Genomic DNA, 26097 nt, shown 5'->3' with positions numbered 1-26097 from the left:
ACCTTGTCTCTCACTCCTCTGCTCACACCCTCCTTATACAGTTTCCAGCAATGGCCTCTTGTTCTAACCCATCTTTTATTCTATGAAAAAATCTTTTTCCTGTCAACCTCATCGGGACATCGATAGGTGGCACCTGTGAATAAGTTACTCCCGCATTTCATCATATTTGCAAGTGTTTTGTGTGCAAAATAAGCAGTAAACAGAAAACTAACAGAAGGTACTAAGGAGCTGATTATTTCAGTACAACTTAAGTACCCTTAGTCCATTGAAGCTATTTTTTCAATTAAAAAAACAGCCACGAGAAAGTGCTATGCCTACCGTGCGAAGTAAAGATGGCGGCAGCAAAGGCCAACAACGGAAGATTACCTCTAGTCCCGTCAGTGTATTGTCGCCAATCACCAACAAACCAAATGACACAGCTGTGAAACTGAAGTTAAAGAAAGAAAAAAAGATATATTGTGCGATTTCAGTTGCAACTGGCTGCATATTTCCTGCACGAAAATAGATAAATTGATGAAAAAGCTTTTCACTGATCTCAACCAGCTCTACTTCTGTACAATGTGCCTCCCTTCGGTAAAACAGCTACTAAACCTAGGCAAGAGAGTTGAATACCTTGAACAACAGCTTAATACCATGATGGATACTTTCTCCTCCAAAATCAGAAAGTTGGAAACTAAGCTCGAGATACTCAACAACCAGTGCCTAATCGCAAGTGCACCCATACAGCTAATGAACTTTGTGAACTAATCGCATCTACGGTACACGAGTCACTCAAGGCCGAAAATAGGAGACCCAATGCTGTTATCCTGAGCTTTCCAATGGAAAACGATGATTCCTTAAAAGAAGAAGTTGGCAAACTAGCAGGAGAATGCAATTTCGATTCCAAAAATATCGTTAAATGCCATTGTTTCGGACCCATAAACAAAAGAAAGGACGGAACAAACTTTCCACGTCTTGTGAAAGTGACCTGCAACACACCAACAAACACATCCAAATTTATAATCGTGATAAACAACAAGCTAAAGGACATTTTTCCCCAGGCTCGACCTGATTTAACCTTTGCCCAGAGAGAACAAAGATGCCAACTCCGAAGACAACTGGAAGAAAAACGCCAAAAAGGAGACAACATTGGATGATAGACTACAAACAAACCAAACTAGTGCAAAAACCAAGTGACTGCACTAGTAGCCATCAAGGAAACTAGTATGCAGGCTCTTCATAGGAAACGTGCAAGACCCTTGTGGTCAAATCCATGCCTCACAGAACCTTGCATATCCACTTCACCAACATTCGTGGCCTCAATTCCAACCTTAATAGCATTCACTACCATCTGCAGTCTGCCAAATCCCCACATACTCTTTTTAACAGAAACTCAAATCTCACCTTCCCCCAGCACTATCCATCTCAACCTCCCTAACTATACACTATTTAACTCCTTTCAACCCAAGGGTGGCGTCTGTGCATATATTCGCTGTAACATACCCTGCCAGAGAGAGCACCTAACCTAGAATCTCCCAACCTCTACCTTCTTTGGCTAAAGCTATCCCTCTCCCACTCAGTCAAATTCATCTGATGTCTCTACCGCTCTCCTTTATACCACCAATCATTCTGAGCTCTTTCATTTCCTCTCCCTAAAAGTTGATTTTCTCCAGTCCCACTCTCCTAACAGCAAAATCATCCTCCTGAGTGATTTTAATGTCCATAACACCAATCTCTTCTAGTTGTACAGATCCTGCAGGCAGAGATGCTGAAACATTTGCCATCACTAATGACCTTACACAAATTGTTCAAAAGCTGACCAAAATACCAGATAACCCCAAATATCCTAGATCTCTTCCTTACTAATGACCCTCCAAATATGTAGTGAATGTATTGAGCCCTTGGGTATTTCTGACCACAACCTAGTGCTCATCTCCTCCCCATGCAACAATGCTTACACAGTCACTCCCACACAAGAGTAGTTTGGCATTATAACAGTGTCAAATGGGACAGTCTCCGAGATTATTATGCTACATTCCCATGGCTGGATTATTGTTTCTGGTCTTCCAGTCCAAACATATGCACTGAATGTATCACCAAAGTAATCTTCACTGGCATGAAAACATACATTCCCCACACTATTCTGAACTGCTGTCCCCTAACTAAACCCTGGTTCTCCAAAAGATGTGCCAAGGTGGTACAAATGAAAAATCAGGCATACCATAACTGGCTCAAATCGAGAACTCCATCCTCCTTCAATGCCTATACTGAAGCCCGAAACAGATGCAATAAAGTTATCAGTCCTTCTAAAACAGAATTTGAATGGGCAAAAAGCAGGAAGCTTGCAGCCTGTCCAAATGGCAGCCATGCCCTTTTGTCTCTTGCCAAGGCAATTATTTGTAATTTTTGCCCTACACTACTCCACCTGAATCACACCCAGATGGCTCAATTGCAACATCACCCACAGAAAAAGCTAACCTCCTGGCTTCACACTTTGCCTCCAATGCACACATAACTGACAATGGCAAATGCCCTCCAGTCATTCCAGCTACCCAACATGCAATGCCCCCTGTATCCTTTTGCCAAAAAGATATAAACCTGTTGTCTAAATTAGACATAAAGTCTCCTGGCCCCGATGGCATTCCTCCAATTGCCTTGAAAGTCTGTGCAACAGAACTGACTCCTATTCTATGCCATCTGTACACACTCTCTTACTCCACTGGTATATATCCCAAAGCCTGGAAACTGGCCCACATTAAACCCATTCCTAAAAAAAGGTTGACAAATCACTGCCATCTAACTACTGCCCTATCTCACTCAGTTCAGTCCTATCTAAAGTGATGGAGAAAACTCAACTCCTACTGTACTTTGAAGGTGCCCATCTATTAAGCGACCACCAGTACTGATTCCATTGAAGCCGATCAACAGATCTACTCTCATACATCACATATCACTGGAGAAATTCGGCGAATTCCAAGTAGTTGCACTTGATATCTCTAAAGCCTTTGACCGGGTCTGACACAAAGGCTTACTAAACAAACTCCCATCATTTGGACTGTCTCAGGACTTCTGCAGATGGATTGCCAGCTTCCTGTCTGGACGAACACTATGTGTGATGGTAGGTGGCTCCCTATCCTCTTACCATCCAGCTAATGCTGGGGTCCCACAAGGTTCAGTTCTCTCACGAACCCTCTTCCTTCTATATATCAATGACCTACTTCAGTTGACCTCTAACCCAATACACAGCTTTGCAGATGACAGCACATTATGCTCCTCCCTCTCATTTGACAAATCCTACTCTACACAACTCGCTTCAACCCACAGAACATCAACCACCACTGCCCTTAATTCTGACCTCCAATGGGGCTCAGATAACCTCGTCAACTTCAACGCTGGTAAAACCTAATTCTGTCTTTTTTCTCACAAAAAAGAACCATTTTCCCCCAACATTGTTTTTGATAACACTGAAATTCCCAGACAAGATGAGATCTCTCTTCTCGGAATTACCCTGACACCAAGCCTCTCCTGGCATAAACACATCACAACCATTGCATCCTCAGCTTCCAAAAAACTAGGTTTTCTCTTTCACTCAAGATGCTACTTCAACTCTAAGCAGCTGTTAACATTATACAAATCTCAAATCTGCCCAGCTATCAAATACTGTTCTCACATTTGGAGTGGGCTCCTAAAAGCTCCCTCAAAATGCTTGACTCAATACAGAAGAGAGCAATTAGATTGATAAATGACCCATCTTTCACCAACTCACTCCCTCTCACTTTTACATAGATGCTTGGTCTCTGTGATTTGTATATTCTATAAATATTTCCATGGAAAATGTTCATCCGAAACAACATCAATAAATTCCCCCACTCTATACTAAGTGGGGGAATTTATTGATGTTGTTTTTGTTTTGACATTGAAACACGTACAGCCCCTGCCCAACATCCTTTCACAGTACACCTTGAAACCCACAGAACAAGTTTTTTTTTTCCTCCTCCTTCATCCCTGCTACTGTGGTACTGTGGAATAGTGTTCCCCTGATGTATTTCCCAAGGAATACAACATGCAGGCTTTTAAATCAAATGTAAACAAGTTTCTCCTTTCCTTACCCATATATGTGACTAACGTACTATAGGTTGACCAGCCAACCTCTCGTATATGGGCCCAACATTAAAAATAAAAAAAAAAAAAACTGATAAAATCCCTGACTAGCTTATATGTCTCAATCATATCCTCCACCTTCCTTCTATTCACAAGGCTTTGCAATATCCTCATACTCCACATTCCAAAGACCACAGATAACCTTTGTGAACCTTCTCTGGACTCTTTCCAACATATCCTCATCACCCCAAAAACCCAGCAACCAGATCTGTGCACAATAATCCATATGAGGCCTTATGCAATGGCATCATAACACCTTTATTTCTACATGTCAGGGTCCTTCACATCATTGCCATTATCTGATGTGATGTCTTCACAACTTGTGCAATGTGGCCCCTGAATTTCAGGTCTTATCCACAACTGCTCCCAGATCTCTTATTTCCTCCTTTAAAGTTTCCCCACCAAGTGTATATTTTGCAATATTGAACTGTTAGTTCCACTCAACTACCCATTCATGCAATCTATTCAAGTCTTCCTGTAAGGCTATAACATCTACTTTCTCTGCATTGCTCTCCCCAATTTTCTATCATCTGCAAACAACCACATATCACTAGTTAAACCCATCCCAATATCATTAACATACAAACTGAACAAGAATGGTCCCAAAACTGATCCCTGCGGTACACCATTGGTGACCTTCCTCTTTCAGGATACTGCACCCCCATATACAACTTTCTGGTGCTTATCTGACAGCCAGTCACTGATCCAACTCAGAAGTCTGTTATCCAATCCCATCTGTTTTAATTTATTTAATAGTTTGTCATGTGGGAGCCTATCAAAAGCTTTTGCAAAATCCAAATACACCACTGTATATGCATTTCCCCTGTCCAATGTATTTGTCACCTTGTTATAGTACATAAGTAAATTAGTAAAACTTGATCTACCCTTAACAACCCATGCTGATAACTACAAAGAATACTGCTGTTATCGACCCATTTTTGTATTGTAGTTCTCACCAATCTTTCTGTTTAGAAAGATTGGTGAGAACTCATCACAACCACAACTGCAGATATACAGATGGGCCTATAATTTGAAGCCACAGATTATAGGCCAATCTGTATATAAAGTTGGTGACCTTTATGCAGTGGAACAGTTTTACCTTCTTTCCACTTCCCTTGGAACCTGTGCTGTTGTATGACTTATTAAACAAGTATGCTAATGTTACTGCCAGTTCCTGGAACATTCCCTTAAGATGCATGGTGATATGTCCTCAAATACCTCCTGCTCACTTACAATTAAACCATCTTTTCCTATGTCCTCTACACGTAAGTTCCTCCTGATTTAACCTTGATCAGGAATAAACACACCCTTATAAATTGTTTACTGAATACCTCAACAATTTCTTCTGTAGCAGTTACCATTCTACCATTTTCATCCATTAACATTATCTTACAATTATGATCGTATTTCCTTCTACTTGCCACATATCTGAAAAAACTCGAGGATTTTTCTTCACCTAATTTGCCAATTTCTGCTCACTTTTGTTTTCCTTACTGAGCCACTCTCCTGGCTTGTTCTTTGTACTCTTCATGAAAGTGATTATTTCCAGTATTCATCTTGTACTGCCTCCAAAGTGATTTCATGCTTAAGCCCCTCATTCATCCATTTTACACCTACCTTGTTCAGTCTTTTGGCCTTCAGAATACATTCACGCATTGATTCTGTTATGTATTTTTTTTTTTTCAGTTCCCAATCAGTCTTTATTTTTATCAGTCAATTCCTCATTCCATGCTATAGCTTCAAGCTGTCTCCTAAATTTGTCATAATCACAAGCCTTATAATTCCACATATATCCTTTCCTCACAGAAGTCTGCATATAGCTAGCCATAATCCAGGTGATTACTTCATGATCGCTCCCACCAACTGAAGGAAAGTGTGAAACTCCATTCACAATTACATTCTCTGATGATATGATCAGATCTAAAACTCTCGATCCTTGCTTGCCTTCCTTTACATGCTGCCTGAGATAGTTATCTCTCAAGAATTCAAGAAATTCATTTTCTTTATTCCCAAATGCTATTTCTTCATTCCAATCTATGTTGCCATAATTAAAATCATCCATAATAATTACTCTTCCTTTGTTCATTAATCCAAGTTGTTTATCCATTTCTTAATCACCACCCTCCACATTTCCTGGTGTATAGCAACATCCAACTAAATATGTCTTCCTATCAACTTCCATGTTACACCACACTGCCTCATGACCACTGCCACTATTTTCCTCTTTCATGTCTATCTACCTTATCTGGACTTTATTCCCCTGCTATCATCAGCAGCACTCCCTCTCCCTTCCTGCCCTTTTCTATTATCATGAAAAATACTGTATCCTTTATTTATGATGTTCATCTTCATTCAACCATGTTTCACTTATTCCAATGATTTTGGGGCATATAAACTCAATCACTGAAACCATTTCATCTCTCTTATTTCTGATATGTCTGGCATTTGTAAACAAACAAAGCAGTTCAATTTTAGGTCTATAACCAGTTCTACCCAAGCCGCTGGTTGGTTGTGATTTCTCCACCATACTTGCCCAATCACCTTTATAACCATTTACCACATATATCCACTCAGTCTCAACTTGCCACATCGCAATATACTCCATCTCCATAAACACATTCACTGCCGCTTTCAACATCCAATCTCTCTACACTATATCTTCCTGTCCACCTGGGCTCCCTCCAGTTTCCCTCTCCCTTGTGCATTCTGTTCTCTTTTCTTCTTTCACACTACCATCATTTCCACTGCCAAGCACTCCTGTCTCTTCAATACCACTCTCCTGCTCTTCACTTCATCTCTTGCATGCAGCACACACTGTACTTCCATTTAGCAACACTTTCTCCAGTACACTCTTTAAAGCCATTTAAATACAACCCATCATGCCTGTATAATTCTGTTCTTCTCTCAAACACATGCTATACATCCACAAATTGTACTCCCTTCTCCTCACACAGCTCCACTAGCATACCATTCATGATTCCAGCTGTCCCTTTCAACTGTTCATTGTCATACCTCGGTAACACACTGAAAACTTTTCCCACTATACTGTTTTCTTTCACTCTTTTTAATTATCTCCTGATATTTGCCCTTACATACTCATGTTCACTTAAATCATTTGTCCCCATGACCACCACTAGTTCTCTTTCTTGTTTCCTCCTCATGTCCAACACCTGAATTATCCTGTTCATTCTCCCTCCTGGATAGTAGACCTTATGGATTCTCTCATTATCTAATTCTCTAACTATGAAATCTCCATACACTGCTATCCTAGAGTCACTTGTCACCTCTTTACCCTTTTCTCTTTCATTCTATTCTTTTGCAACTTTCATTAGTTTCCACTGAACGTCTCATATCACTCTGCATATTCCTGTTCTTTATTTTTATTTTCATCAACTTTTATCATCACATCTTGCCATCTGACGATTTCACTCTCTGTCACTCCCATAGCCTCGCAACTTCTCATTCTGCCACACTGTACATCCATTTCCTCATTCATACTTTCTTTCACTCCCTTACACTAACTTTCACTTTTACATTCTTACTTTTGCTAACTTTCTTTTCTACATTCTTGCATTCTTTCACTCCCTCAGTTTCACTAGATTTCATTTCATTTACACCACCTTTTATTTTTTCAGTCTGTTTGCATTCATTGCCACATGGTCTAATAATATATCACACTTCATACAAATCCATACCTGCCCTCATTTCCCATCCATTCTCTCCTCCAACACATCCCTTACACTCTGCCATGCATACATATGACACTCACGACATCGAATCAATTTCGAAACGTTTATTTCATTAATGCCATTTGATTTTTGCTGTGCTCACCTAATCACACCAGTTGACATTTGCATGGTTGACCTTGTGAGTATTGCCATTGTGTTCTGTTTAATAAATAATAAATCTAACAATTTAATAAATCATGCCAAAAATCATACAGACACACTTCTCTCTCAAAACTAAATAGCACGACACTAAAATTCAAGAAATATTGCCAATTATTACTCAAAATACACTTATCTTTTCCTGAGCTCCTTACCAACACTTCACCTCACAGCCCTCTAGTGGCTGAACCAATTAAAGCATTTAATAGAAAATGCACATTTGTAATGAGTATCTTATCTCATAATCAGAGAACATACACAAAGAAGAGGCTGTTACATTAAGTGACAATGGAATGACAACCAATAATAGTGTGCTTTCTTTCTTCAAGTTTCTGACCAGTCTGATACTATTAAAATCTGTGAGAAACTCAGAACATGGTCATTAACAGTTGTAAACAAACTTGGCCAACTAATGGAATGCCAGGCTTGTTAGAAGGATTTAAAAAGTATGGAGAAGTTTAAAAATATTACTAAATTAGAAATAAAATAAAAATTATATCAGTCGCATAAAAATTACATGTACAATACATATATAGTTAATGGATTATTCTCGTAAAGTGAATATAAAAAAATGCATGTAAAAAGAATGAACCTATGAATCAATCCATGTGTGAGTGTGTAAACTTTGCATACGAGTACATATGCTACACATGCATATTATGAATAAAGTTTGATTATTAGCAACAGTTCAAATTTGCCATTTACTAGAATTTGATATTTTCAGACTATCATTGCAATTTAGATTGGATTGATGCCAAGAGCTTCATATTCTTTAAGAAGTCTCTCAAATTTGGAATGACTTGTGTGAAAAATTTTGGTGGTGTTAAGATCTTGTGGCTCGTAGAAACTCCCTATGTTCCTCAAGACCAGATTTCTCATCTTGGAGAAAATGGATGTTCTGATCATCAGATCATTCTGAATTATGTTGTGGGATTCCAGTTTAATAGCAAGTGATGTAAGTATTGACAGAACATCAGGGTCCTGTTCTAGTGTAACTTTCCCTGATTAATGTACAACTTGTCTGGTCAAAATAGGATATATTGTAGGGAAAAGGAATCTGGTTCACACCTAGGTGAGTCAAGAAAGGAAGTTTTTCTTTTGTGGAAGGCAGGAACATAAAAGAAATTTTAAAAGTTTTCTGAAAGTCAGATTTTTTTATAAAAACTTTTAAGATGCATTCAGAAATGCCTTTTATATAAGAATGGAAATTCTTTTGATATCCGATAGGATTAGTAGGAAAGTAATCACTTCAGAATTTGGTACAGTTTGGATAGAAAGTAACCATTGGGTATCATGCTGTCTTTAATACATTGTAATTCTAGTTTGATAGTGCCTTTGGAAGAACATATAAGATGTGTCCTGTAGGACAGAGTATTGACAGTTTCAAATTTTTGAGAAAGATGATACATTGAGTTCTGGAGAATGTATTCTCTGGTGAATATAGGTTTCTTATAAACAGAAAAGTTGAGAGAAAGAGACATCAACTTCCTTCTTTGCAAGTTATTTATCATATGGATGCAAAGCAGGTACGCTTAAAGCAATTCTATGGAATAAAATATAAGAATAAACTATTACATATAATGAGTCATTATTTGAATCATAAATTAATGTCCAAATTCATCAGCCACTCAGCTACCTTTGTCAATACACTGACTAGGTCTGATAGGCAGCCAGTGAAAGCTCATAAACTGCATGACATATGTCATTGATGAACTGATGCTCCACAATGACAAATCAGCATTGCAATGATGCCCCAGGAGTGCAAGCACACTGCATTTCGACCTTGTCCAATTCAAAGATGGTTAAGTGTTCATTGGAAGTGATGAGAGAGAGATCAAAGCCAGATGGTTGACTAGTTGGATCCTTTGTAACTTCTTTCTTGAACAGGGTCTCCATATTGTTTAATTCATCTTTCAAAGCATTGAAAATATTAAATCCTCTTTGATCAGCTGTTCTAAAGTTTTCAAGGAGGAAATGATGACAAAGATGACCTAGTTTTCATCTTGGTTATCTTTATGACCAAGATGAAAACAGGACATCTCTATATTGCTTAGGTTTGATTGCAGTCTCCAGTTCCTAAAATAGATGCATAGCGTAGCAAGATCTTTTGTCATATCATCATCAAATTCCTGCTATGTACCCTCAAGGGGTGTACAGGATATGATAGTACTACATGAAAAATTTATATTATTACTAACTTCCTATCTACAATTTCCTCCAGATCAGTCTGTTACTTGTGAAGACTCCAATATTATCAGATCTTATATTTCTGTCATCTAAGGCACTTTGTACCCTATCAAACCACCTATCTCTTGGTCTTCCTGTGGGTCGTTTTTCCTGCCAACCTGGCAGAGAACACTTGTTTTGCCAATCTTTCCTCGCCCATTCTGTTTATATATATGACCATACCACATGAGATTAGCTCTGCTAACGCATTCCTCGATGCTGACAATGTCAAGTTCTTTCCTAATATCCTCATTTTTAATATGATATTGCCATTGATGCCATCTGTTCATGCCTCTAGTCTTTCTCAGGACTCTCATATTTGTGGTCTCTAGTCTTGGTCAAGTGTTTTACTTCTGACTCAGATCCATAAGTTAAAACTGGTTTGAACACTGTCTTGTATACAGCTAATTTAGTGTTCCGACTATTTCTCTCTTATGCCATATGAATTTATTCAATTGACTTCCCACCATACCAGCTTTGCTGATTCTGTTGTCTATTTCTATATTTAATTTACCATCTTCAGTAAAAATCGTGCCTAAGTAGCTGAAATGTTTTACTTGTTCCACAGGTTCTCCATTCACAACACAGTTGACATTTTCAACGATTCTGCCTATTTTCTTGTCTTTGTCTTTTTATTGCTGACCTTCATACCATATCTATTACAACAGTTATTCAATTTAGTCAAGGAATCTTGCAGACTCGTAGTGGATTTATTGATAAGTGTAACATCATCCGCATAAAGCAAAGAGCTGACAAATAAAGACCTTTTGTTAATAAATCTTTTTAGTTGCTTTCAGTTGTTGATCTTCAGCTGCTATTGCCAGATCATCGGCATAAGCAGACTTCCTGCAAATGGTAGGGGGCTGGTCACTAAAATATACATTAAAGAGTAGTGGGGCAGAACAGAGTCCTGAGATAGACCATTGTTCAGTCTATAGGACCAGCTTATGGGGTCCATTGTAAAAACTTGGAAGGTGTGAGTGATGAGACAGTTGTTAATGAGATCATATAACGGAAATAAAGAGCCATAAGGCTTCACTTTGGCGATGAAAAATTATTCAAATTAAGCGAATATTGAATCCAACATTATTTCAAAGCCGAATAGAGAAACTACAAGACTTTCGTGCTGAATAGAGAAACTATAAAAGTTTCTGCGGTTCCAAGTGCAAGCAAACCTTTTGTGACAGCGGCAACTCATTGTAAAGGTGGATTAAGCTCTGATCACTTTCCTTAGTATTTCCCATAATATAAAGCACATCTCCTTGTGGACATGTATGATGCTATACATTATGGGAGGGGGGGGGGTCACTACCCAGACCGTTTTGACCTTTGTTGAGGTCTCATCAGTGGATAGGTAGACCCAGGTGTAAATACCCAGGTTGAAGTGATGCAGAAGTTACACTTTACCATACGAGTTGCCAAAAGGTGTCACATCACATAAGGCACCAAGAATTACTGAAATAAAGAGCCAAAAGGCTTCACTTTGGTGATGCAAAATTATTCATAGATCATATAATTCCATATAAAAAGTTATACTAAGTAACTTAAAAGCATTCCCCGCCTCCACACAGTGTCGTGTGGCCATGAGGTTTATAAATGCCATAGATGTTTTAAGCATTTTTGAAAACCCATTTCTATATATGTTGTGTTTTAAGAGCTAGCATTTGTCTAAACTCTGCCTGTTTTTTTGATTACTGGGCTTTTATAGTTATAAATGAATCTTTTTAAGATCTTATAGAAGATGCTAAGTAATGTATCGGTGGTTTCAGACTTGTTCTCACTTAGAGGGCAAGAGATTATCTTAGACTGTTTAAAGACATTTGATAATTTACAGCAAAGATGTTCCAATAGAAATATTGGAGCCATTCTCTGGTCACTTGCCCTATATGCATGGCAAACTCCAAAAATATGCCACCACCTGAGCTGGTGGCTTTTCTACCCTAGTGGTGTAGATTGCTTTATCATTTTCAGAGGTGATAAAAGGTTAAGAAAATTCTGACTCGATGATGACTTCATGCTTCACCTGATCTAGTTCCATGTTAACATTTCTCATATATTCTCTTAACTGTAGGTGTTCTGGAGAGATTAATTGCACAGTTTGCTATTTAATTCAGGTATATTTGGCTTTTCTTGGTGTTCAGGGTTGAAGCATCTCCTAGTTTTCATAACAATGTCCAGGCTTCACATCTAGTGTATAGTGACCAGATTATCCAAGGACCAATGCTGGACATGTTCCACTGGTTGCATAACTTTTGTTTCCTGCTTTGCAGGTTTGCCTTCCCTCCAAGGACCAATGCTGGACACGCTCCACTGGTTGCAAAACTTTTGTTTCCTACTTTGCAGGTTTGCCTTCCCTCCAGGCGTATATTCTAAAATTGCTGTATTTCTTCTTATCCCAACAGAAACATAATCATACCTAAAATTTCAATAAAATATTCCGCTTTTATTCTTCTTGTTATTACTAATTAATAATATTGTTACTGCTAAACTATCAAGAAATTTTTATTTAAATTCTCAATAACAGATGCAAAAGTAAATATCCCCAAAAAACTTATTTATTTTATTTATACAATGAATAGATATTTATTAAAAGCAACTTTTATTTAAATTCTTAATAATATATCCAAAAGTAAATATCACACAAAACTTATCTTATACAATGAATATCTATTAAAACTCTCCAAATGAACAATTTAAGCATATTTTTTGGAAGAATGATTTCTTTTCAATAATTCATCATCCTCTGATATTTCACTCATAAAATCTTCACAGGAATCAACCATATTATATTTCACAATAAGAATGGCCTTTATTGTTTCAAGTTTTAATTGCGTTTTCTCTGCACTCCATAATTTATTCACAACTGAAAATACTCTTTCTGTAACAGCATTTGTCCCAGGTAAGCAAAGGGCAAATTCCACTTTTTTTTTTTATATTACCATAAGGCACTTTTTGTTTCTCAAAAAAACGCAAATATCTCAATCCATCTATCTCCTGTAGTTTTTTCTCCTTCCATTCTTCAATTTTTGAATCAATTATATACTTCTTTAGACAAGAAACCTCATCAAAAAGGTTATTTTCATATATTCCATGATTTTTTTCCAAAATTAGAATCTATATACTCCAACGATGCCTCAAAATCATGCCATGATATCCTACTTTTAAGGTTTACCCATTTAAATGTCTTAATTTCCTGGAACTGGGATGACCACATGTCCAAATATTCCAAACAGTTACTGTAAAAAGTTTTAACGAGAAATAAACAAATTTTTTTTATGCTTCCCTCATTTTATAAAATTCTTAAATCTCTTCTTATGCCAATAGGAACATAGTTTGATTCGAGACATTCTCTGTATTTTGCTTTTAGCATATCAAGTTCCTCTGAGACTTCCGTTATTGTACAATCATTTCCTTCAATGTTTCTGGCTACTGCCTCAAATACTGATGCCTGATTATGAAGAAATGTTAACCACAACTGAGAGGTATTATCATTGAAAAAGAGCTCAATTATTCTTGGACACTTATCAAGGGATAAGAAATATGACTTCAATGGACTATATAATTTCAGATCCTCTCAATCACAGGCATTAAAGCTAGCCATCTAGTTTTACTGTATCCTAGTATTTTGTGATATTCAACTTCTGCTTCTTCACAGAGTTCTTTCAAGAATTCTACTCTGACAGTGTAAATGTAAAAATGGCTATAAATTTTTGTTACAATAGACTCTATGTCTAGTGGTAAAAGATCGGTGGCAGTTTGAATGGCATTGTGAAATATATGAGCTGCACAACCTACTCCAATAATATTTTGCTCTAAACTTCTGTTCAGTATAGTGAAGACATTGTTAATACCCTTTCTAACTACACCACCAAAATCGGTATTTGCATTATCAGCACAATATGCAACAACCTTCTTAGATAAATTGTTTTTTTTTTTGCAAGAACAGTTAAGATAGAATTGCTGATAAGCTCTGCAGTTTCCCCAGGTAGGGACACAAAATCAATAGTCTTATTCTTCACATCATTTTTTGAATCAAAATAACGAATGATAGTAGGAAAACGTTTTACATCTTTATGGTTTGATGCATCAGAAAACACAGATATGAAGTTTATATTTTGTAATTCCTTACCAAACTCTTTCATTGCATGTGGTACTAATACATTCTTGATGATAGCTTCTGCTTTTGTCCTTGCACATGTGAATTTGCTGTCGAATAATTTGAGGATCAGTTTGGATGTACAGTCCATGATCTAAAAGTTTGATTGTGATATATGGTATGGAAAGAAAACACAGCCTTTGCAATCGCTAATTCTCTTTCTTTCATCCCAAATTCAGTTTGATGAAGAAAATTGTTTATCTTTACAGATGAAGAAGCTGCCTATAGAGCTTTCTTATGCTTATCAGAAGCTAAATGCCTTGTGATATCGCTCTTTCCTCCAGAAGTCACAGAAAATTTTCCCAAACATATTGTACATTGAAACATATCCCTCCTGTTCATACTCCTTAATAAATGGATACTCTTTTTTCAAATTATCTGTCAGTTTGCAATCCCTTCATTTTCTTTTTACTAACATGGTTTAAACCTGATTATTAAAAAATAATTAAATATTTTAAAATAATTATAAACTTTCCAATTTTTAAACATATAAAAAAAGATATAGCAAAGTATCACTTCTGCGAATACCTGGGATCTATGATATCAAAAACAACAATTGTAATACTATGTCTACAGGTAAAACTTTGATTTTGAAACATACAACAAAATATCATTCTTTAAATTACCATTACTATAACCATGGTCAATATATCGTTTCATGGTTTCCTTTGCTCCACAATCGATTTTGTATCGACATGAGTGAAATATTGAAAGACCTCAAACTAACAACAACTTAAATTACTTTTATTATTAAAAAAGGGGAAAATACAGCTTTTGCTGTCAGGGGTAATTGTTTATTTTATGAATGAAATTTGAAAGCAACAGATATCATATCTAAACTTTGTTTTATGATGATAATAATAATAATAATGTTTATTATGGGCATTATCCCAGTTACAATTTGTTATTACAGATGGTTGTGAATTGCACAGTAAAAATAGGTAATAGTTTTACAAAACAGAATACAAATCACATGCATTAAACATACACTGTGTAAATTATAGTAGTAAAAACAAAACATAAAACGTTGGTATTACATAAATTTAGATTGCATTGATTGACGATAATTTTGTCAAACTTTAAAAGTTTGACATATAATCAAAAAATAATTTTACATGAAAAAGTTCCTCAGAATAAACAACTAATGTATGTTCATAGTTTACTCTTTCTGTTAAGGTGAATAAAATATTTCAAATGCTGTATGTTTTGCTATACACATACTAATGCTGTATAGGACTGGTAAATGCTGCGCAATACAGCATAATGCTGTAAATCTGGTCACATAAAAATAGTGTCCAAAGTCCATGTTCTGTACAACTGACTGCCTTCTTTCTCTTTTTGCCATGAACAAGTTTTCAAGGAGTCCCCCAGCCATGTCTTGTGAGTGGTTGGTTCGAAATTCTTCGTACAGTCTTTGTGTATCTGCCAAAAGGGGATATATTCCTTTTGGTATTCTCTTGGGATGCATTGGCCTGCCACAGAGAGGACCATTCCCACAAATCCTTCATAGTTGTTTGGCTAAGGATTAATGAACCACACAATGTCACCAAATTTCTCATAAAGATGCTCCAATTTTTCTTGCAGAAATTCCATCTTGGGAGGAACATCAATTAGATTCGAAAGACTGTTAGGCCTACATGAAGGATGACTGACTGGATGGTGTTGTGTTTTGACAAAGCTAGGGAGTACTTGTCAGGTTACAGGGACTGACATCAGTTCACTGTCAGTATTAACAAAACATAAATCAGGGTTTATATCAGTATTCCACTGTCTAGAATGGAAGGTTCCTAGTTGTTTTTGGCATCAAAGACAAGTTGCAAATTATTAATACCTGCCTAGTATACCAGAACCTTTCCATTTTCATCACTATCCTCATATTTTCCCCTGTTATGATGACTATTAAAATCACTGCATATGCTGCAGAGTGGTCATATAGAGGTACAACTGATTGGGGCCAAGATGTACCAGGAGGTTTATAGACATTTACTATTTTAAGACTACAGGAGAGAAAAATAGTTATTGTTGATGCATCATGTTTTTTTTTTTTCCTAGTTCTTGTGAAAGGAGTGATTGCCAGTGATAGTGCTTCTTGCATATGTGACACATCTATTCATTTTGTAGGTGGTGTCATTTGACAGTCTTCAGTATATTTCTTGTATAGTGACTATATCAGTGCTCTCTATCAGAAGCAGTTTTCCTAAAACCTGTCATTTACTATAGCTTAAACCTTCCATGTTCATGTTGATTGGATTTTAATGGTCTAGATTTCACTGATGTTGCTTGTTGGTTCACAGAAGGTATTTCATTTCCCTCCTACCACTAATATCCTAAAAGCATTCTCCTATCTGCCAACTGGGATATGCCCTCTAGGGGTTTCAGGCTCCCCTGAGGACATATACAGTGAGTTTACAGTTGGCTCTTGAACAACGCGAATTTGAACTGTGCAGGTCCACTCATATGCAGATTTTTTTCAATTAATATAGTGAAAATTTTTTTGGATATTTGCAACAATTTGAAAAAACTCACAGATGAATTGCTTAGCTTAGAAATATTGAAAAATTAAGAAAAAGTTAGGTATGTCATGAATGCATAAAATATATGTAGATACTAGTCTACTTTTATCATTTACTACCATTAAATATACACAGATATATTATATAAAGTTAAAATTTATTAAAGTTTTGCACACAAACACTTACACACCATACATGGTGCCATTTGCTGTCAAGACAAATGTAAACAAACATAAAGATGCAGCATTAAATCATAACTGCATAAAATTAACTGTTATTAATTAATTAGTTAAATTTGATTGCTTAAAATAAAAATTTTATAATGATACATTCATTAGTGTATATGTTACCGCTAAAGTGCAGAAATCAGTTATTCTACAGATTATCTAGGTATTGTGCAGATTAACTAGGGTGATTCGTTAAAGTGCCGAAAATTGTTTCATTTCTCAAATTACCTTCTGCATATTACCTACTAGGCACTCGTTAAAGTGAAAATAAGATCTTTGCTGGAAAAACAGCAACGTTTCTGTATGCTTAAATTAACATAATGTTATTTATTTATTTTTCGATATCTAAAGAATCAAGTTAATACAATCAAACAGTCAACAAATTAGTTGATAGAATCAATCATCAATCAATTAAAAAACTATAATACAAAGAATCAAACAGTTTAAAATATTATTACAATTAAGGAAATGAATTTGCAAAACATATGACACTGGCGAAACCAAACTAAAAGTGGAGGGAGAGGGGGGAAGGAGTAGGGAAAGGAAACGAGAGAAACAAACTTTTGAACTTTAACGATAGGGAAGCCGTTAATGTGCACATTACCTAGGTAAAATGCAGAAAACCCTTGAGCAAATCAGTTAATCTGCAGATTAGCTAGGAAATGTGCACATTAACGGCTTCCGAGCTTTAGCGGTAACATATAGACTAGGCTACCATAAAGCAATCATATTGCTGCTTCTTCATTATCATTGCATGAATTGTTATACCTGTAAATAAATATGAATATTTTTCACATTGTCTTTTCATTTTTAATGTCTAGTGTTAATAATATGTATAACATGTACAGTGTTTTGTATCATATAAGACAAAATTTATGTAGGTACTAACAGACAGACAATTCTGTTAAGACAGACAATCTTGTATACAGACAACATAAACTTACAGTATTGATCAATACTGTACAGCACTGTAAATGTATTTTCTCTTCCTTATGATTTTCTTAATAACATTTTCTTTTCTCTAGCTTACTTTATTGTAAGAATGCAGTATATAATACATACAACATACAAAATATGTGTTAATTGACTGTTTTATCTTATCAGTAAGGCTTCAGGTCAGCAGTAGGCTACTATTAGTAGTTAAGTTTTTGGGGGAGTCAAGAGTTATATGCAGATTTTTGGCTCTGTGGGGTGGTCAGCGCCTCTAATCCCTGCATTGTTCAAGGATCAATTGTACTTGCAATAAATCTTACCAGGAACATTCACCAGAGAAATTTCCATTTCTCTGCTGTTATTTCCATTTTTTTATATATGGGTACTATGAGCCCTCAGCTCCAATCATTTTCAACACTTACATCACCTCTTCGAATTTTGCATGGTAGCCATTGTAAAACTTTTATACTTCCATATTTGAGCATTTCTAGTCAAATATCATCTACTCCAGCCAGTAGCGCACTCAGGATTTAATCTTGGAGGGGGCCGGGCACTCAAGATATTTAATCTTGGGGGGGGGGGGGGCACTCATGATTTAATCTGGGGGGGGGTTGGGTAGACGATTTGAGAATGCACACTACATTGCATACTGCCTATGACTGAGCATCTGCAGTGATCGCCAATACATGATACCCGTGATCTGGCCCGACTCAGGCAAACGAATAGCGCTCGGTCCTCAAGAGCACTACTTTGTTCACCTTGCGTTCACAGCGGCCGTGATTCCTAGGGTATTCCCACCTTATGTGGCCGCTAATTCATAAGTAGTATAGAAATAGAAGACACAACATAAATAAAAAAAAAAAAAGAATTTTAATTAGGAAAAGATTTTTGGAAAATTTTCTAGTGTTTTTTCCTTTTTCTTTTGGGGAGGTCCCCCTCCCTGGGTGCACCACTGACTCCAGCTGCCTTTCACACATTTCAGGCTTTTGATGGCTTTTTCTACAAGTATTGATTGATATTTAATCCCAATTACATTCTTCTAGAATGTTTTCTACCACCATGTTGGCACTGCATGTTTCATATAGCAATCTTTCAAAGTAATTACTCCATACATCTAGAATATCTTTATCTTCAGTTTTTGTTACCTTTATCATCTCTGATTCCTTTAACATTAACTCTTTCTTCCATTTTTAAGCTTTTCAATAGCTTCTAGAATATTTTATCACCTTCCTGATATTTATTTTCTTTGTTTTAACCAAAAACCTTCCCATGACTTTTGTTTTGTTAGTTTTACAGTGCTTTGCTTTCTCATGTTTTTTTCAGTATTGTCTTGGAGCACACAAGTTTACTTACTTTCCAGAAATTTTGATATGCTTTCTTCTTTTCTTTCACTGCTCTAATTTCCTGAGTCCACCATGAGGATCAATTATTCTGTCCTTTCAAGCAACCTCATCATATCTCTCTGACTGAATCAGTTAATGGTTTCTTTGGGATCTGCCATTGAATCTTCAAGGTTTAGTTTTCAAATTCTTTTATTTTTCTTAATATTTGTGCACTTGAGTCTACAGTTCACTACAGTTCTGCTGACATTGAGTTGGAATTTGTTCCAGTTACTGACCTTTTGCCTTGGTTCTGTAATAAAAACAGTGGGAGCTTAGTTTGACTGGGCAATGATGCCAACATGAAATTCTATCATGTTGTATACCACCATGTTGCCAATAAGAATATAATTTGGACAGCTAAATCTCAAACTGCTGACCCCTTCTCATTTGTTCAGTATATAATAGGTTTCCCCATGAGAAGGATTGGACATTAAGTCAGAAGCCCTGATCGGTTCTCATTCCTTAAAAGATGCACTTGGAGTTTTTTTTGGTTAGTGTTAAATAACATTTAACACTAACCAAAACTTAACTTCATGGTTAGTGTTAAATAACATTTAACACTAACCATGAAGATAAGTTTCTTGAATGGCAGGAAATTTCAAGTAGTGATATAATCAAACATCAAAATGAGGAATTGGACAATGAGACTTACTTGTATGGGCTCTCAGAAGGATCGGTGAAAAAAAGAAAGAAATGTAGGAATTTTGAGTCATTAGAAATGATAGCTCACATTAAGAAAAAGTTGATTCTTGTTAGAGTACAGCAGAGTAGAAAATTACTAATTTTTTTATATTGTCAGGTATTAAAATTTGAAGAAAGAGAAAAGTTGATAACGATAGTAAGTGCCTACTGGATTTCTATCCAGGTCATGGATTTTCACCACTAATACCGTGTTACAACATAAAGATGTGTGCAAATTCACATTCTTTGTGGTTCAGGTTCCAGGCATAAGAGTATATGAGGGTGATCTGAAAAGTTCTCAGCCTTGACCATAGATCGCAATACTATTGGCAAGATTTTTTTTCCCTCTAAGTTGGTACATCTGTTATAAGCATCCATGTGAAATTGCAAGTCATTCTATCATCAAGTAGTTTGTTTTATGAAGCTGTATGAAGCAAAAGTGTTGTCTGTATCCCTTGAAATGGATAAAATTGAGTATCGTGCAGTTATAAAATTCATTATAAAAGAAGGTTTAATGCAAAAGAAATTCATTCGAAGTTCATAAAAGTTTATGGGCACTCTTCTCCTTCATTTTCGACAATTAAGAAATGGACTGCCGAGTTTAAATGTGGCTGTACCAGCCTTGAAAATGATCCACGTGAAGGACGTCCAAGAAGTGTAACAACACCAGAAATCATTAATCGTGCACGATATGGTATTGGATGGTGTGAAATTGCAGACTATAGCATTTCAAAAGAACCTGTAGGATATATTCTGGATGAAGAAATGCAAATGAAAAAGCTGTGCAAGATGGGTGCCTCCCTTGCTCACAGCAGATCAAAAACACACTTGCATGAAAATCTCTGAACAGTGCTTGGAGAATTTTAACAAGAATAGAACTGATTTTGTGCATAGATTTATTACTACGGATGAGACTTGGATTCACCATTACACATCAGAATCCAAACAGCAGGCAAAACAGTGGACAGAAGCCGGTTGTTAATCACCAAAAAAGACAAAGTCGGTTCCATCAGCAGGAAAGGTCATGGTATTTGTGTTTTGGAATGCTAAAGACATTTTGTTTATTAATATCTTGAAAAGGTAAAACAATAACTTGGGGGGGGGAATATTATTTCGATCTTTTAACCAGACTAGGCTAAAATATTCGTGAGAAAAGACCTGGTTTGCAGAAGAAAAAAAAACATCTTTCATCAGGACAGTGCACCTGTCCACAAAGGTGTTTTGGCAATGGGAAAATTAAGGGATCTGCACTATGAATTGTTGGAACATCCACCCTATTCTCCAGATTTAGCTCCCTCTGACTTTTATCTCTTCCCAAAACTAAATTTCTTCCTTGCTGGTCAGCGTTTTTTGATTGCAGCTGTAGAAGGGTATTTTGTAGATCTTACTGAGAACTACTACAGGGATGGGATAATGGTGCTGGAGCATTGCTGAAATAAATGTTATTAGTCTTAATGTTGAAAAATAAAAATAATTTTGAAATTATAAATTAGATTTTTCATTTTTAGGCCGAGAACCTTTCAGACCACCCTTGTATGTGCTATATGAAATATCGAGTGTTTACCATAATAAAATTCAGTATCATACCGAAAAGGAAGGTGTGTAAGAAAGTTTAAAAAAGGATCAAAGTTGAGCAGCTTTCAAAGGTGAACTCAAGTAGACTCAATATAAAAAATAATAATAATAAACATTATGGAGAAAAAAATCGAAAGAGTTTAAAAGCATTCATGGAGACTGACTGGCTGACTCTGAAGGATACGTTGTTTGATTCATCCAGAGAGGCATATGGCGAAGTTGCCTGCAAGAATAGAATCAGAATTCTATGGTGGGCATAAGAAGTTAAAGAGGCAGTCATAGAAAAGAAGAATGCATATCTCAAGTGCCTAGCAAGTAAGCGATATTTGTTCACAGAGGACATAGGGGGGAATGTAAGAAATCAGTGCAGCCTGTAAAAGTAACCAAACAAAAATTATGAGAAGACTTGGATAAGAAGATGAAGGTCGGGATTCTGAAGGCTATTGAACAAGCTTAGAAATGAAGGAAAATTACTGTTAAAAGTAATTGAAATGATAATGGTGTTATAAAAACTGCAGAAAATATTCTGGATGTGTGGAGTAATTACTTTGAAGAAAAAAATTGTTAAATGAAGCAAGAAATGACTGAATGTTAGAAAATATTCACGAGGAATGCAGTCATTTTACTCTGTACAAAGTCTGCCCAACCTTGAAATGCTTCTCTCACATCGGGTGTGGTGCAGCTAAGATCTCTCTAAAAATTCTTCATTCAGTTCAGAGGAGTGATTTAGTTGATTGATGACACCTCTCTCAAAGACTCTTCAGTCACTGGCTTGTAGAGGCCTTTTCTGCATTTTCTCTTCTACGGATATTTCCATGGGTGCTGTTCAGCAGAACTAATTTCGATTATGTTCCCATTTTTGCTGAACCTACAGGAACATAAGCAACAGCTGCCCAATATACTTTTACAATTGAACTGTTGCATCACCAAACGTGTTACTCGTTCATCTTTTATTCAGTCTACCTCAGCTCTCTGGAACAGACTTCCCCATGAAGTATTCCCCAAGAATTATAACTCATAGCTCTTTAAAAATAATATCTACTATTTTGCTCTTGATTCTAGCCACACACACACACACACACATACACTGCATTCATTTGTTACAGACCTTGCAGCTATTTCAGGTACTTAAGGCAGAAAAAGCCATCTGAAATCCAGAAATGTTCAGATATGAAGATATAAAAGTTTTACATTGGTTGCACTGCATAATCCAGAAGGTTGAATTCTGGATGATTGGAGTAGATCTCTCAGTATTTCCCTTTTAAAAGTACTCATCCTTTTAAAAGGGAAATAAAACTGAATGCCAGAAATATAGAGATAAAGAAGCTGGGCTCAGACCAAATAGAGGTTCTCATTATCAGATTTTCACTTTAAGACATTTTAGCTGAGAAAACATGGGAATATAACAGGGATTTGTATTTAAAGTATGTAGATCTGTGAAATGTATATGCCATGAGAAAAGCTGTTGAAAATGCTATAGTTATATTATGTAAATAGAATTTTATATCGAGCCATATATAGTCTGTATTTAAGTTGCAAGTCAGCAGTTAGAATTAAATTAATACAGGAAGATAGCTTGCAAAATCTGGTAGGTTAATAAACAAAACTTACAGTCTATTACATATATCTGTTAACCTTGTTAGAACACTGTGCTTATGCACATCAACTTTATGAAGTTGATTATTTAAATTTTAAGCTTATTTAAATCTCACTAGTAGTGTTAGCCAACAACCATTAACTTTTCAGCCTTGTAGTCCTTAATGTGGATTTAAGTTCATAACATTGTTAACATACTTTAGCATATATGCTCATTAAGAGTTTCAGTATTGGAATGCTATTAGTTAGCATGTTAATATAACTATAAAGATGCCTATGACACTTAGGTGAAACTCATTAAGAGTTCTTACTGAATCATGATAGTGTAAGCGAATAAAACTTGAGCCTCAGTTTAGCTGATGATGCTTCTGCCTACTTTGCAGTTTCAGTTACTACAACTATTTTAGCAATCTGTTGTCTCTCAAAATTAAAATTGACAACTTTCTTTGTCCTCATGAGTCTACCATTTTCTCTTTTTTTTTAATTATTGTCTAATTAGTACTTATATCCTCTCTCATGTCATTCCTTATGTGCAACATTGTAACCATAGTGATGGTGCAGACTATCATAGGTGATGTTGCTTGGATGATGAATTATTCTTATTATATGACATTTGTAAGAATATAGATCTAACATAAAATTTAGTATTATTGCATAATACTGAATTTTTACAGGGAAGAATTTTTAATATCCTACAGTCTGACCACTTCCTGTGGCAAAGAAATGCCACAAAATAATGTTATTGTAAACTCTGACTGCCCATTGTCACTTATTATATGGAGTACTTTGAAGACGTTCACGTAGAGAAAAGCCTCCAATATTAACAGATATTTACATTTCACTTCATGTCATTATCATTCTTACAAAATCTTGATTGAACCACGGTATTCTTATCCGTGGATTAACTGCATGTTCATATAGACTTCAGAGTACATTACAAAAAAAATTTAAGAATATTTTATTCAAACACAACACTAGGACAGTTCAAATATGTTTATTGTGCAGGCTCGTCGAGGGGGACATTTTTAGTTACTCATACCTAAATACCTATCATATTTCTCAGTGAATACATTCACCAAAGGTGCACTTAATACATATACACTATAAGAAGAACCTGATTTCACATGTTCTCTTAACATGCCTTTAGTCACCTTTCAAGAATTTTCTTTAGGTCTATCCCACTTGCTATAAGCTTTAAAATCTCACAGGTATATCTGTACTTTGATGTATAGATATCCTTACTATCTTATATGTTTCTATCATATCTCCTTTCCTCTGTCTATTCCACAAACTTTGAAGACCACATTCCCTCAGTCTGTCCTCATATGCATGTATCAATAGACCAGTATCATCTTGATTATCTGCTGCTAGCTCTTTGTAGCCGTCTGCCCATCTCCTCAAAATCCAGTGGATCGCATGTGCACAGTTCCAGATATGGTCTTATCAAAACTTGTAAAATGGAAAAATAACTTCCTTTTCTTACAGGTTAGTGATAACTGTACTGCACAGTTTAATTATATAATGAAATGACTTAACACCTTAGTAATATGGTCCCTAATGTTTAACTTTATCCTCCAGAACCCTAAGGCTGGAAAGTGTCAGATGCACTACAAACTGTTCAGTTGAGTGTTTAGTTTAGTAAGCTATGTGTTCCAGGTAGAGCCATTAGTTCTGTGCTTTAATTTTCACTTAATTGTGATATCTGCTATTTTTGGACAGACTTGTGAGCTGCATTTGTTAAATATTATGAGCATAATCATACATCAAATGATTCTTTCAGTGTGAGAAGGCTGGACTTGCTGAGCATGTTAGTTTGAATAACCATAGAATGTAGTGGAAGAATATGAGAACTTATCCACAAGCATAAATCAAAAAAGGATTTGAAACAGCCATCCTGTGGGAATCGATAAACCTCAATGATTCTGTTCACAGTAAAAATTTGGTCAATGCTCTTTCACCATTAAAGCTAAGATTTGGTTTAATTAGTTATAATGTGATTTGGCTATTTCACTTGTATACTCTTGCATTCTCACTTTATTTACCCAATGTCTGGTCCTGATTAAGCCGGTAAAGAATTTATGAAATTTGAATCTCTTACAGATAACAAATATATGTTCCACAGTATGGTTATAACTGAATTCAATAACCTAACATACATGGAATTCAAAATGCGCCACAGCATTTCAGATGTATGGCTAGGTCTGAAATGCTGTGGTACATTTTGAATTCTATGCATGCTAGGTTATTAAAAGAATACTATATTCTTCAGTGTTTTGTTTTTATATATAGTGTGTTTATTTTTTAATTATTTATTATATATATATTTTTTTTTTTTTTTTTTTTTTTTGTGATTGCAGGGTGATAGCAATATTCGTTATTTTGAAATAACAGAAGAGTCTCCTTATGTCCATTATATTAATACATACCAGTCAAGTGAACCCCAAAGAGGAATGGGTGTAATGCCAAAGAGAGGATGTGATGTTCGTCAGTGTGAAATAGCAAGGTTATAATTTTTGTTACATCTGCATTAGATATTTTATAATAAAAATGAAAAAAAGCTCCTTTTTATTAGTTATGACAATTTAAAAAAAAAAAAAGAAAAGTTTTTAAAAAAATATTTCTGTGCTTTAAAGAATAAAATAATAGCTTAGATATGTATGTGCATTTTCCACAAAAGAGGGATGATATTTTAAAGGCAAATGTTGAAAGAAAATATTAAGTTACAACAGTAATTAAATATGGTGAATGACAGCTTGGAACGTGGAGTTTATTTGGGATGAA

The 26097-nt window shown here is 35.8% G+C and overlaps 1 protein-coding gene across 1 annotated transcript in view; it reads left to right on the top strand.

Annotated features, from left to right (window-relative positions):
• Positions 1-26097, top strand: part of LOC150095655 (coronin-1C-like) — a 145823-nt gene that overhangs the window by 78032 nt on the left and 41694 nt on the right. The window contains exon 7 of the mRNA XM_090409935.1: positions 25674-25819. Within this exon, the coding sequence (XP_090266061.1) occupies positions 25674-25819 (146 nt within the window). The remainder of the gene's footprint in view (positions 1-25673; positions 25820-26097) is intronic.

Source organism: Typopeltis vanoorti, chromosome 20 (genome assembly GCF_054136105.1).
Source record: "Typopeltis vanoorti isolate ZY-2024b chromosome 20, IOZ_Tvanoo_1.0, whole genome shotgun sequence".
NCBI lineage: Eukaryota > Metazoa > Arthropoda > Arachnida > Uropygi > Thelyphonidae > Typopeltis > Typopeltis vanoorti.
This window is presented reverse-complemented; position numbering and strand designations above follow the sequence as displayed.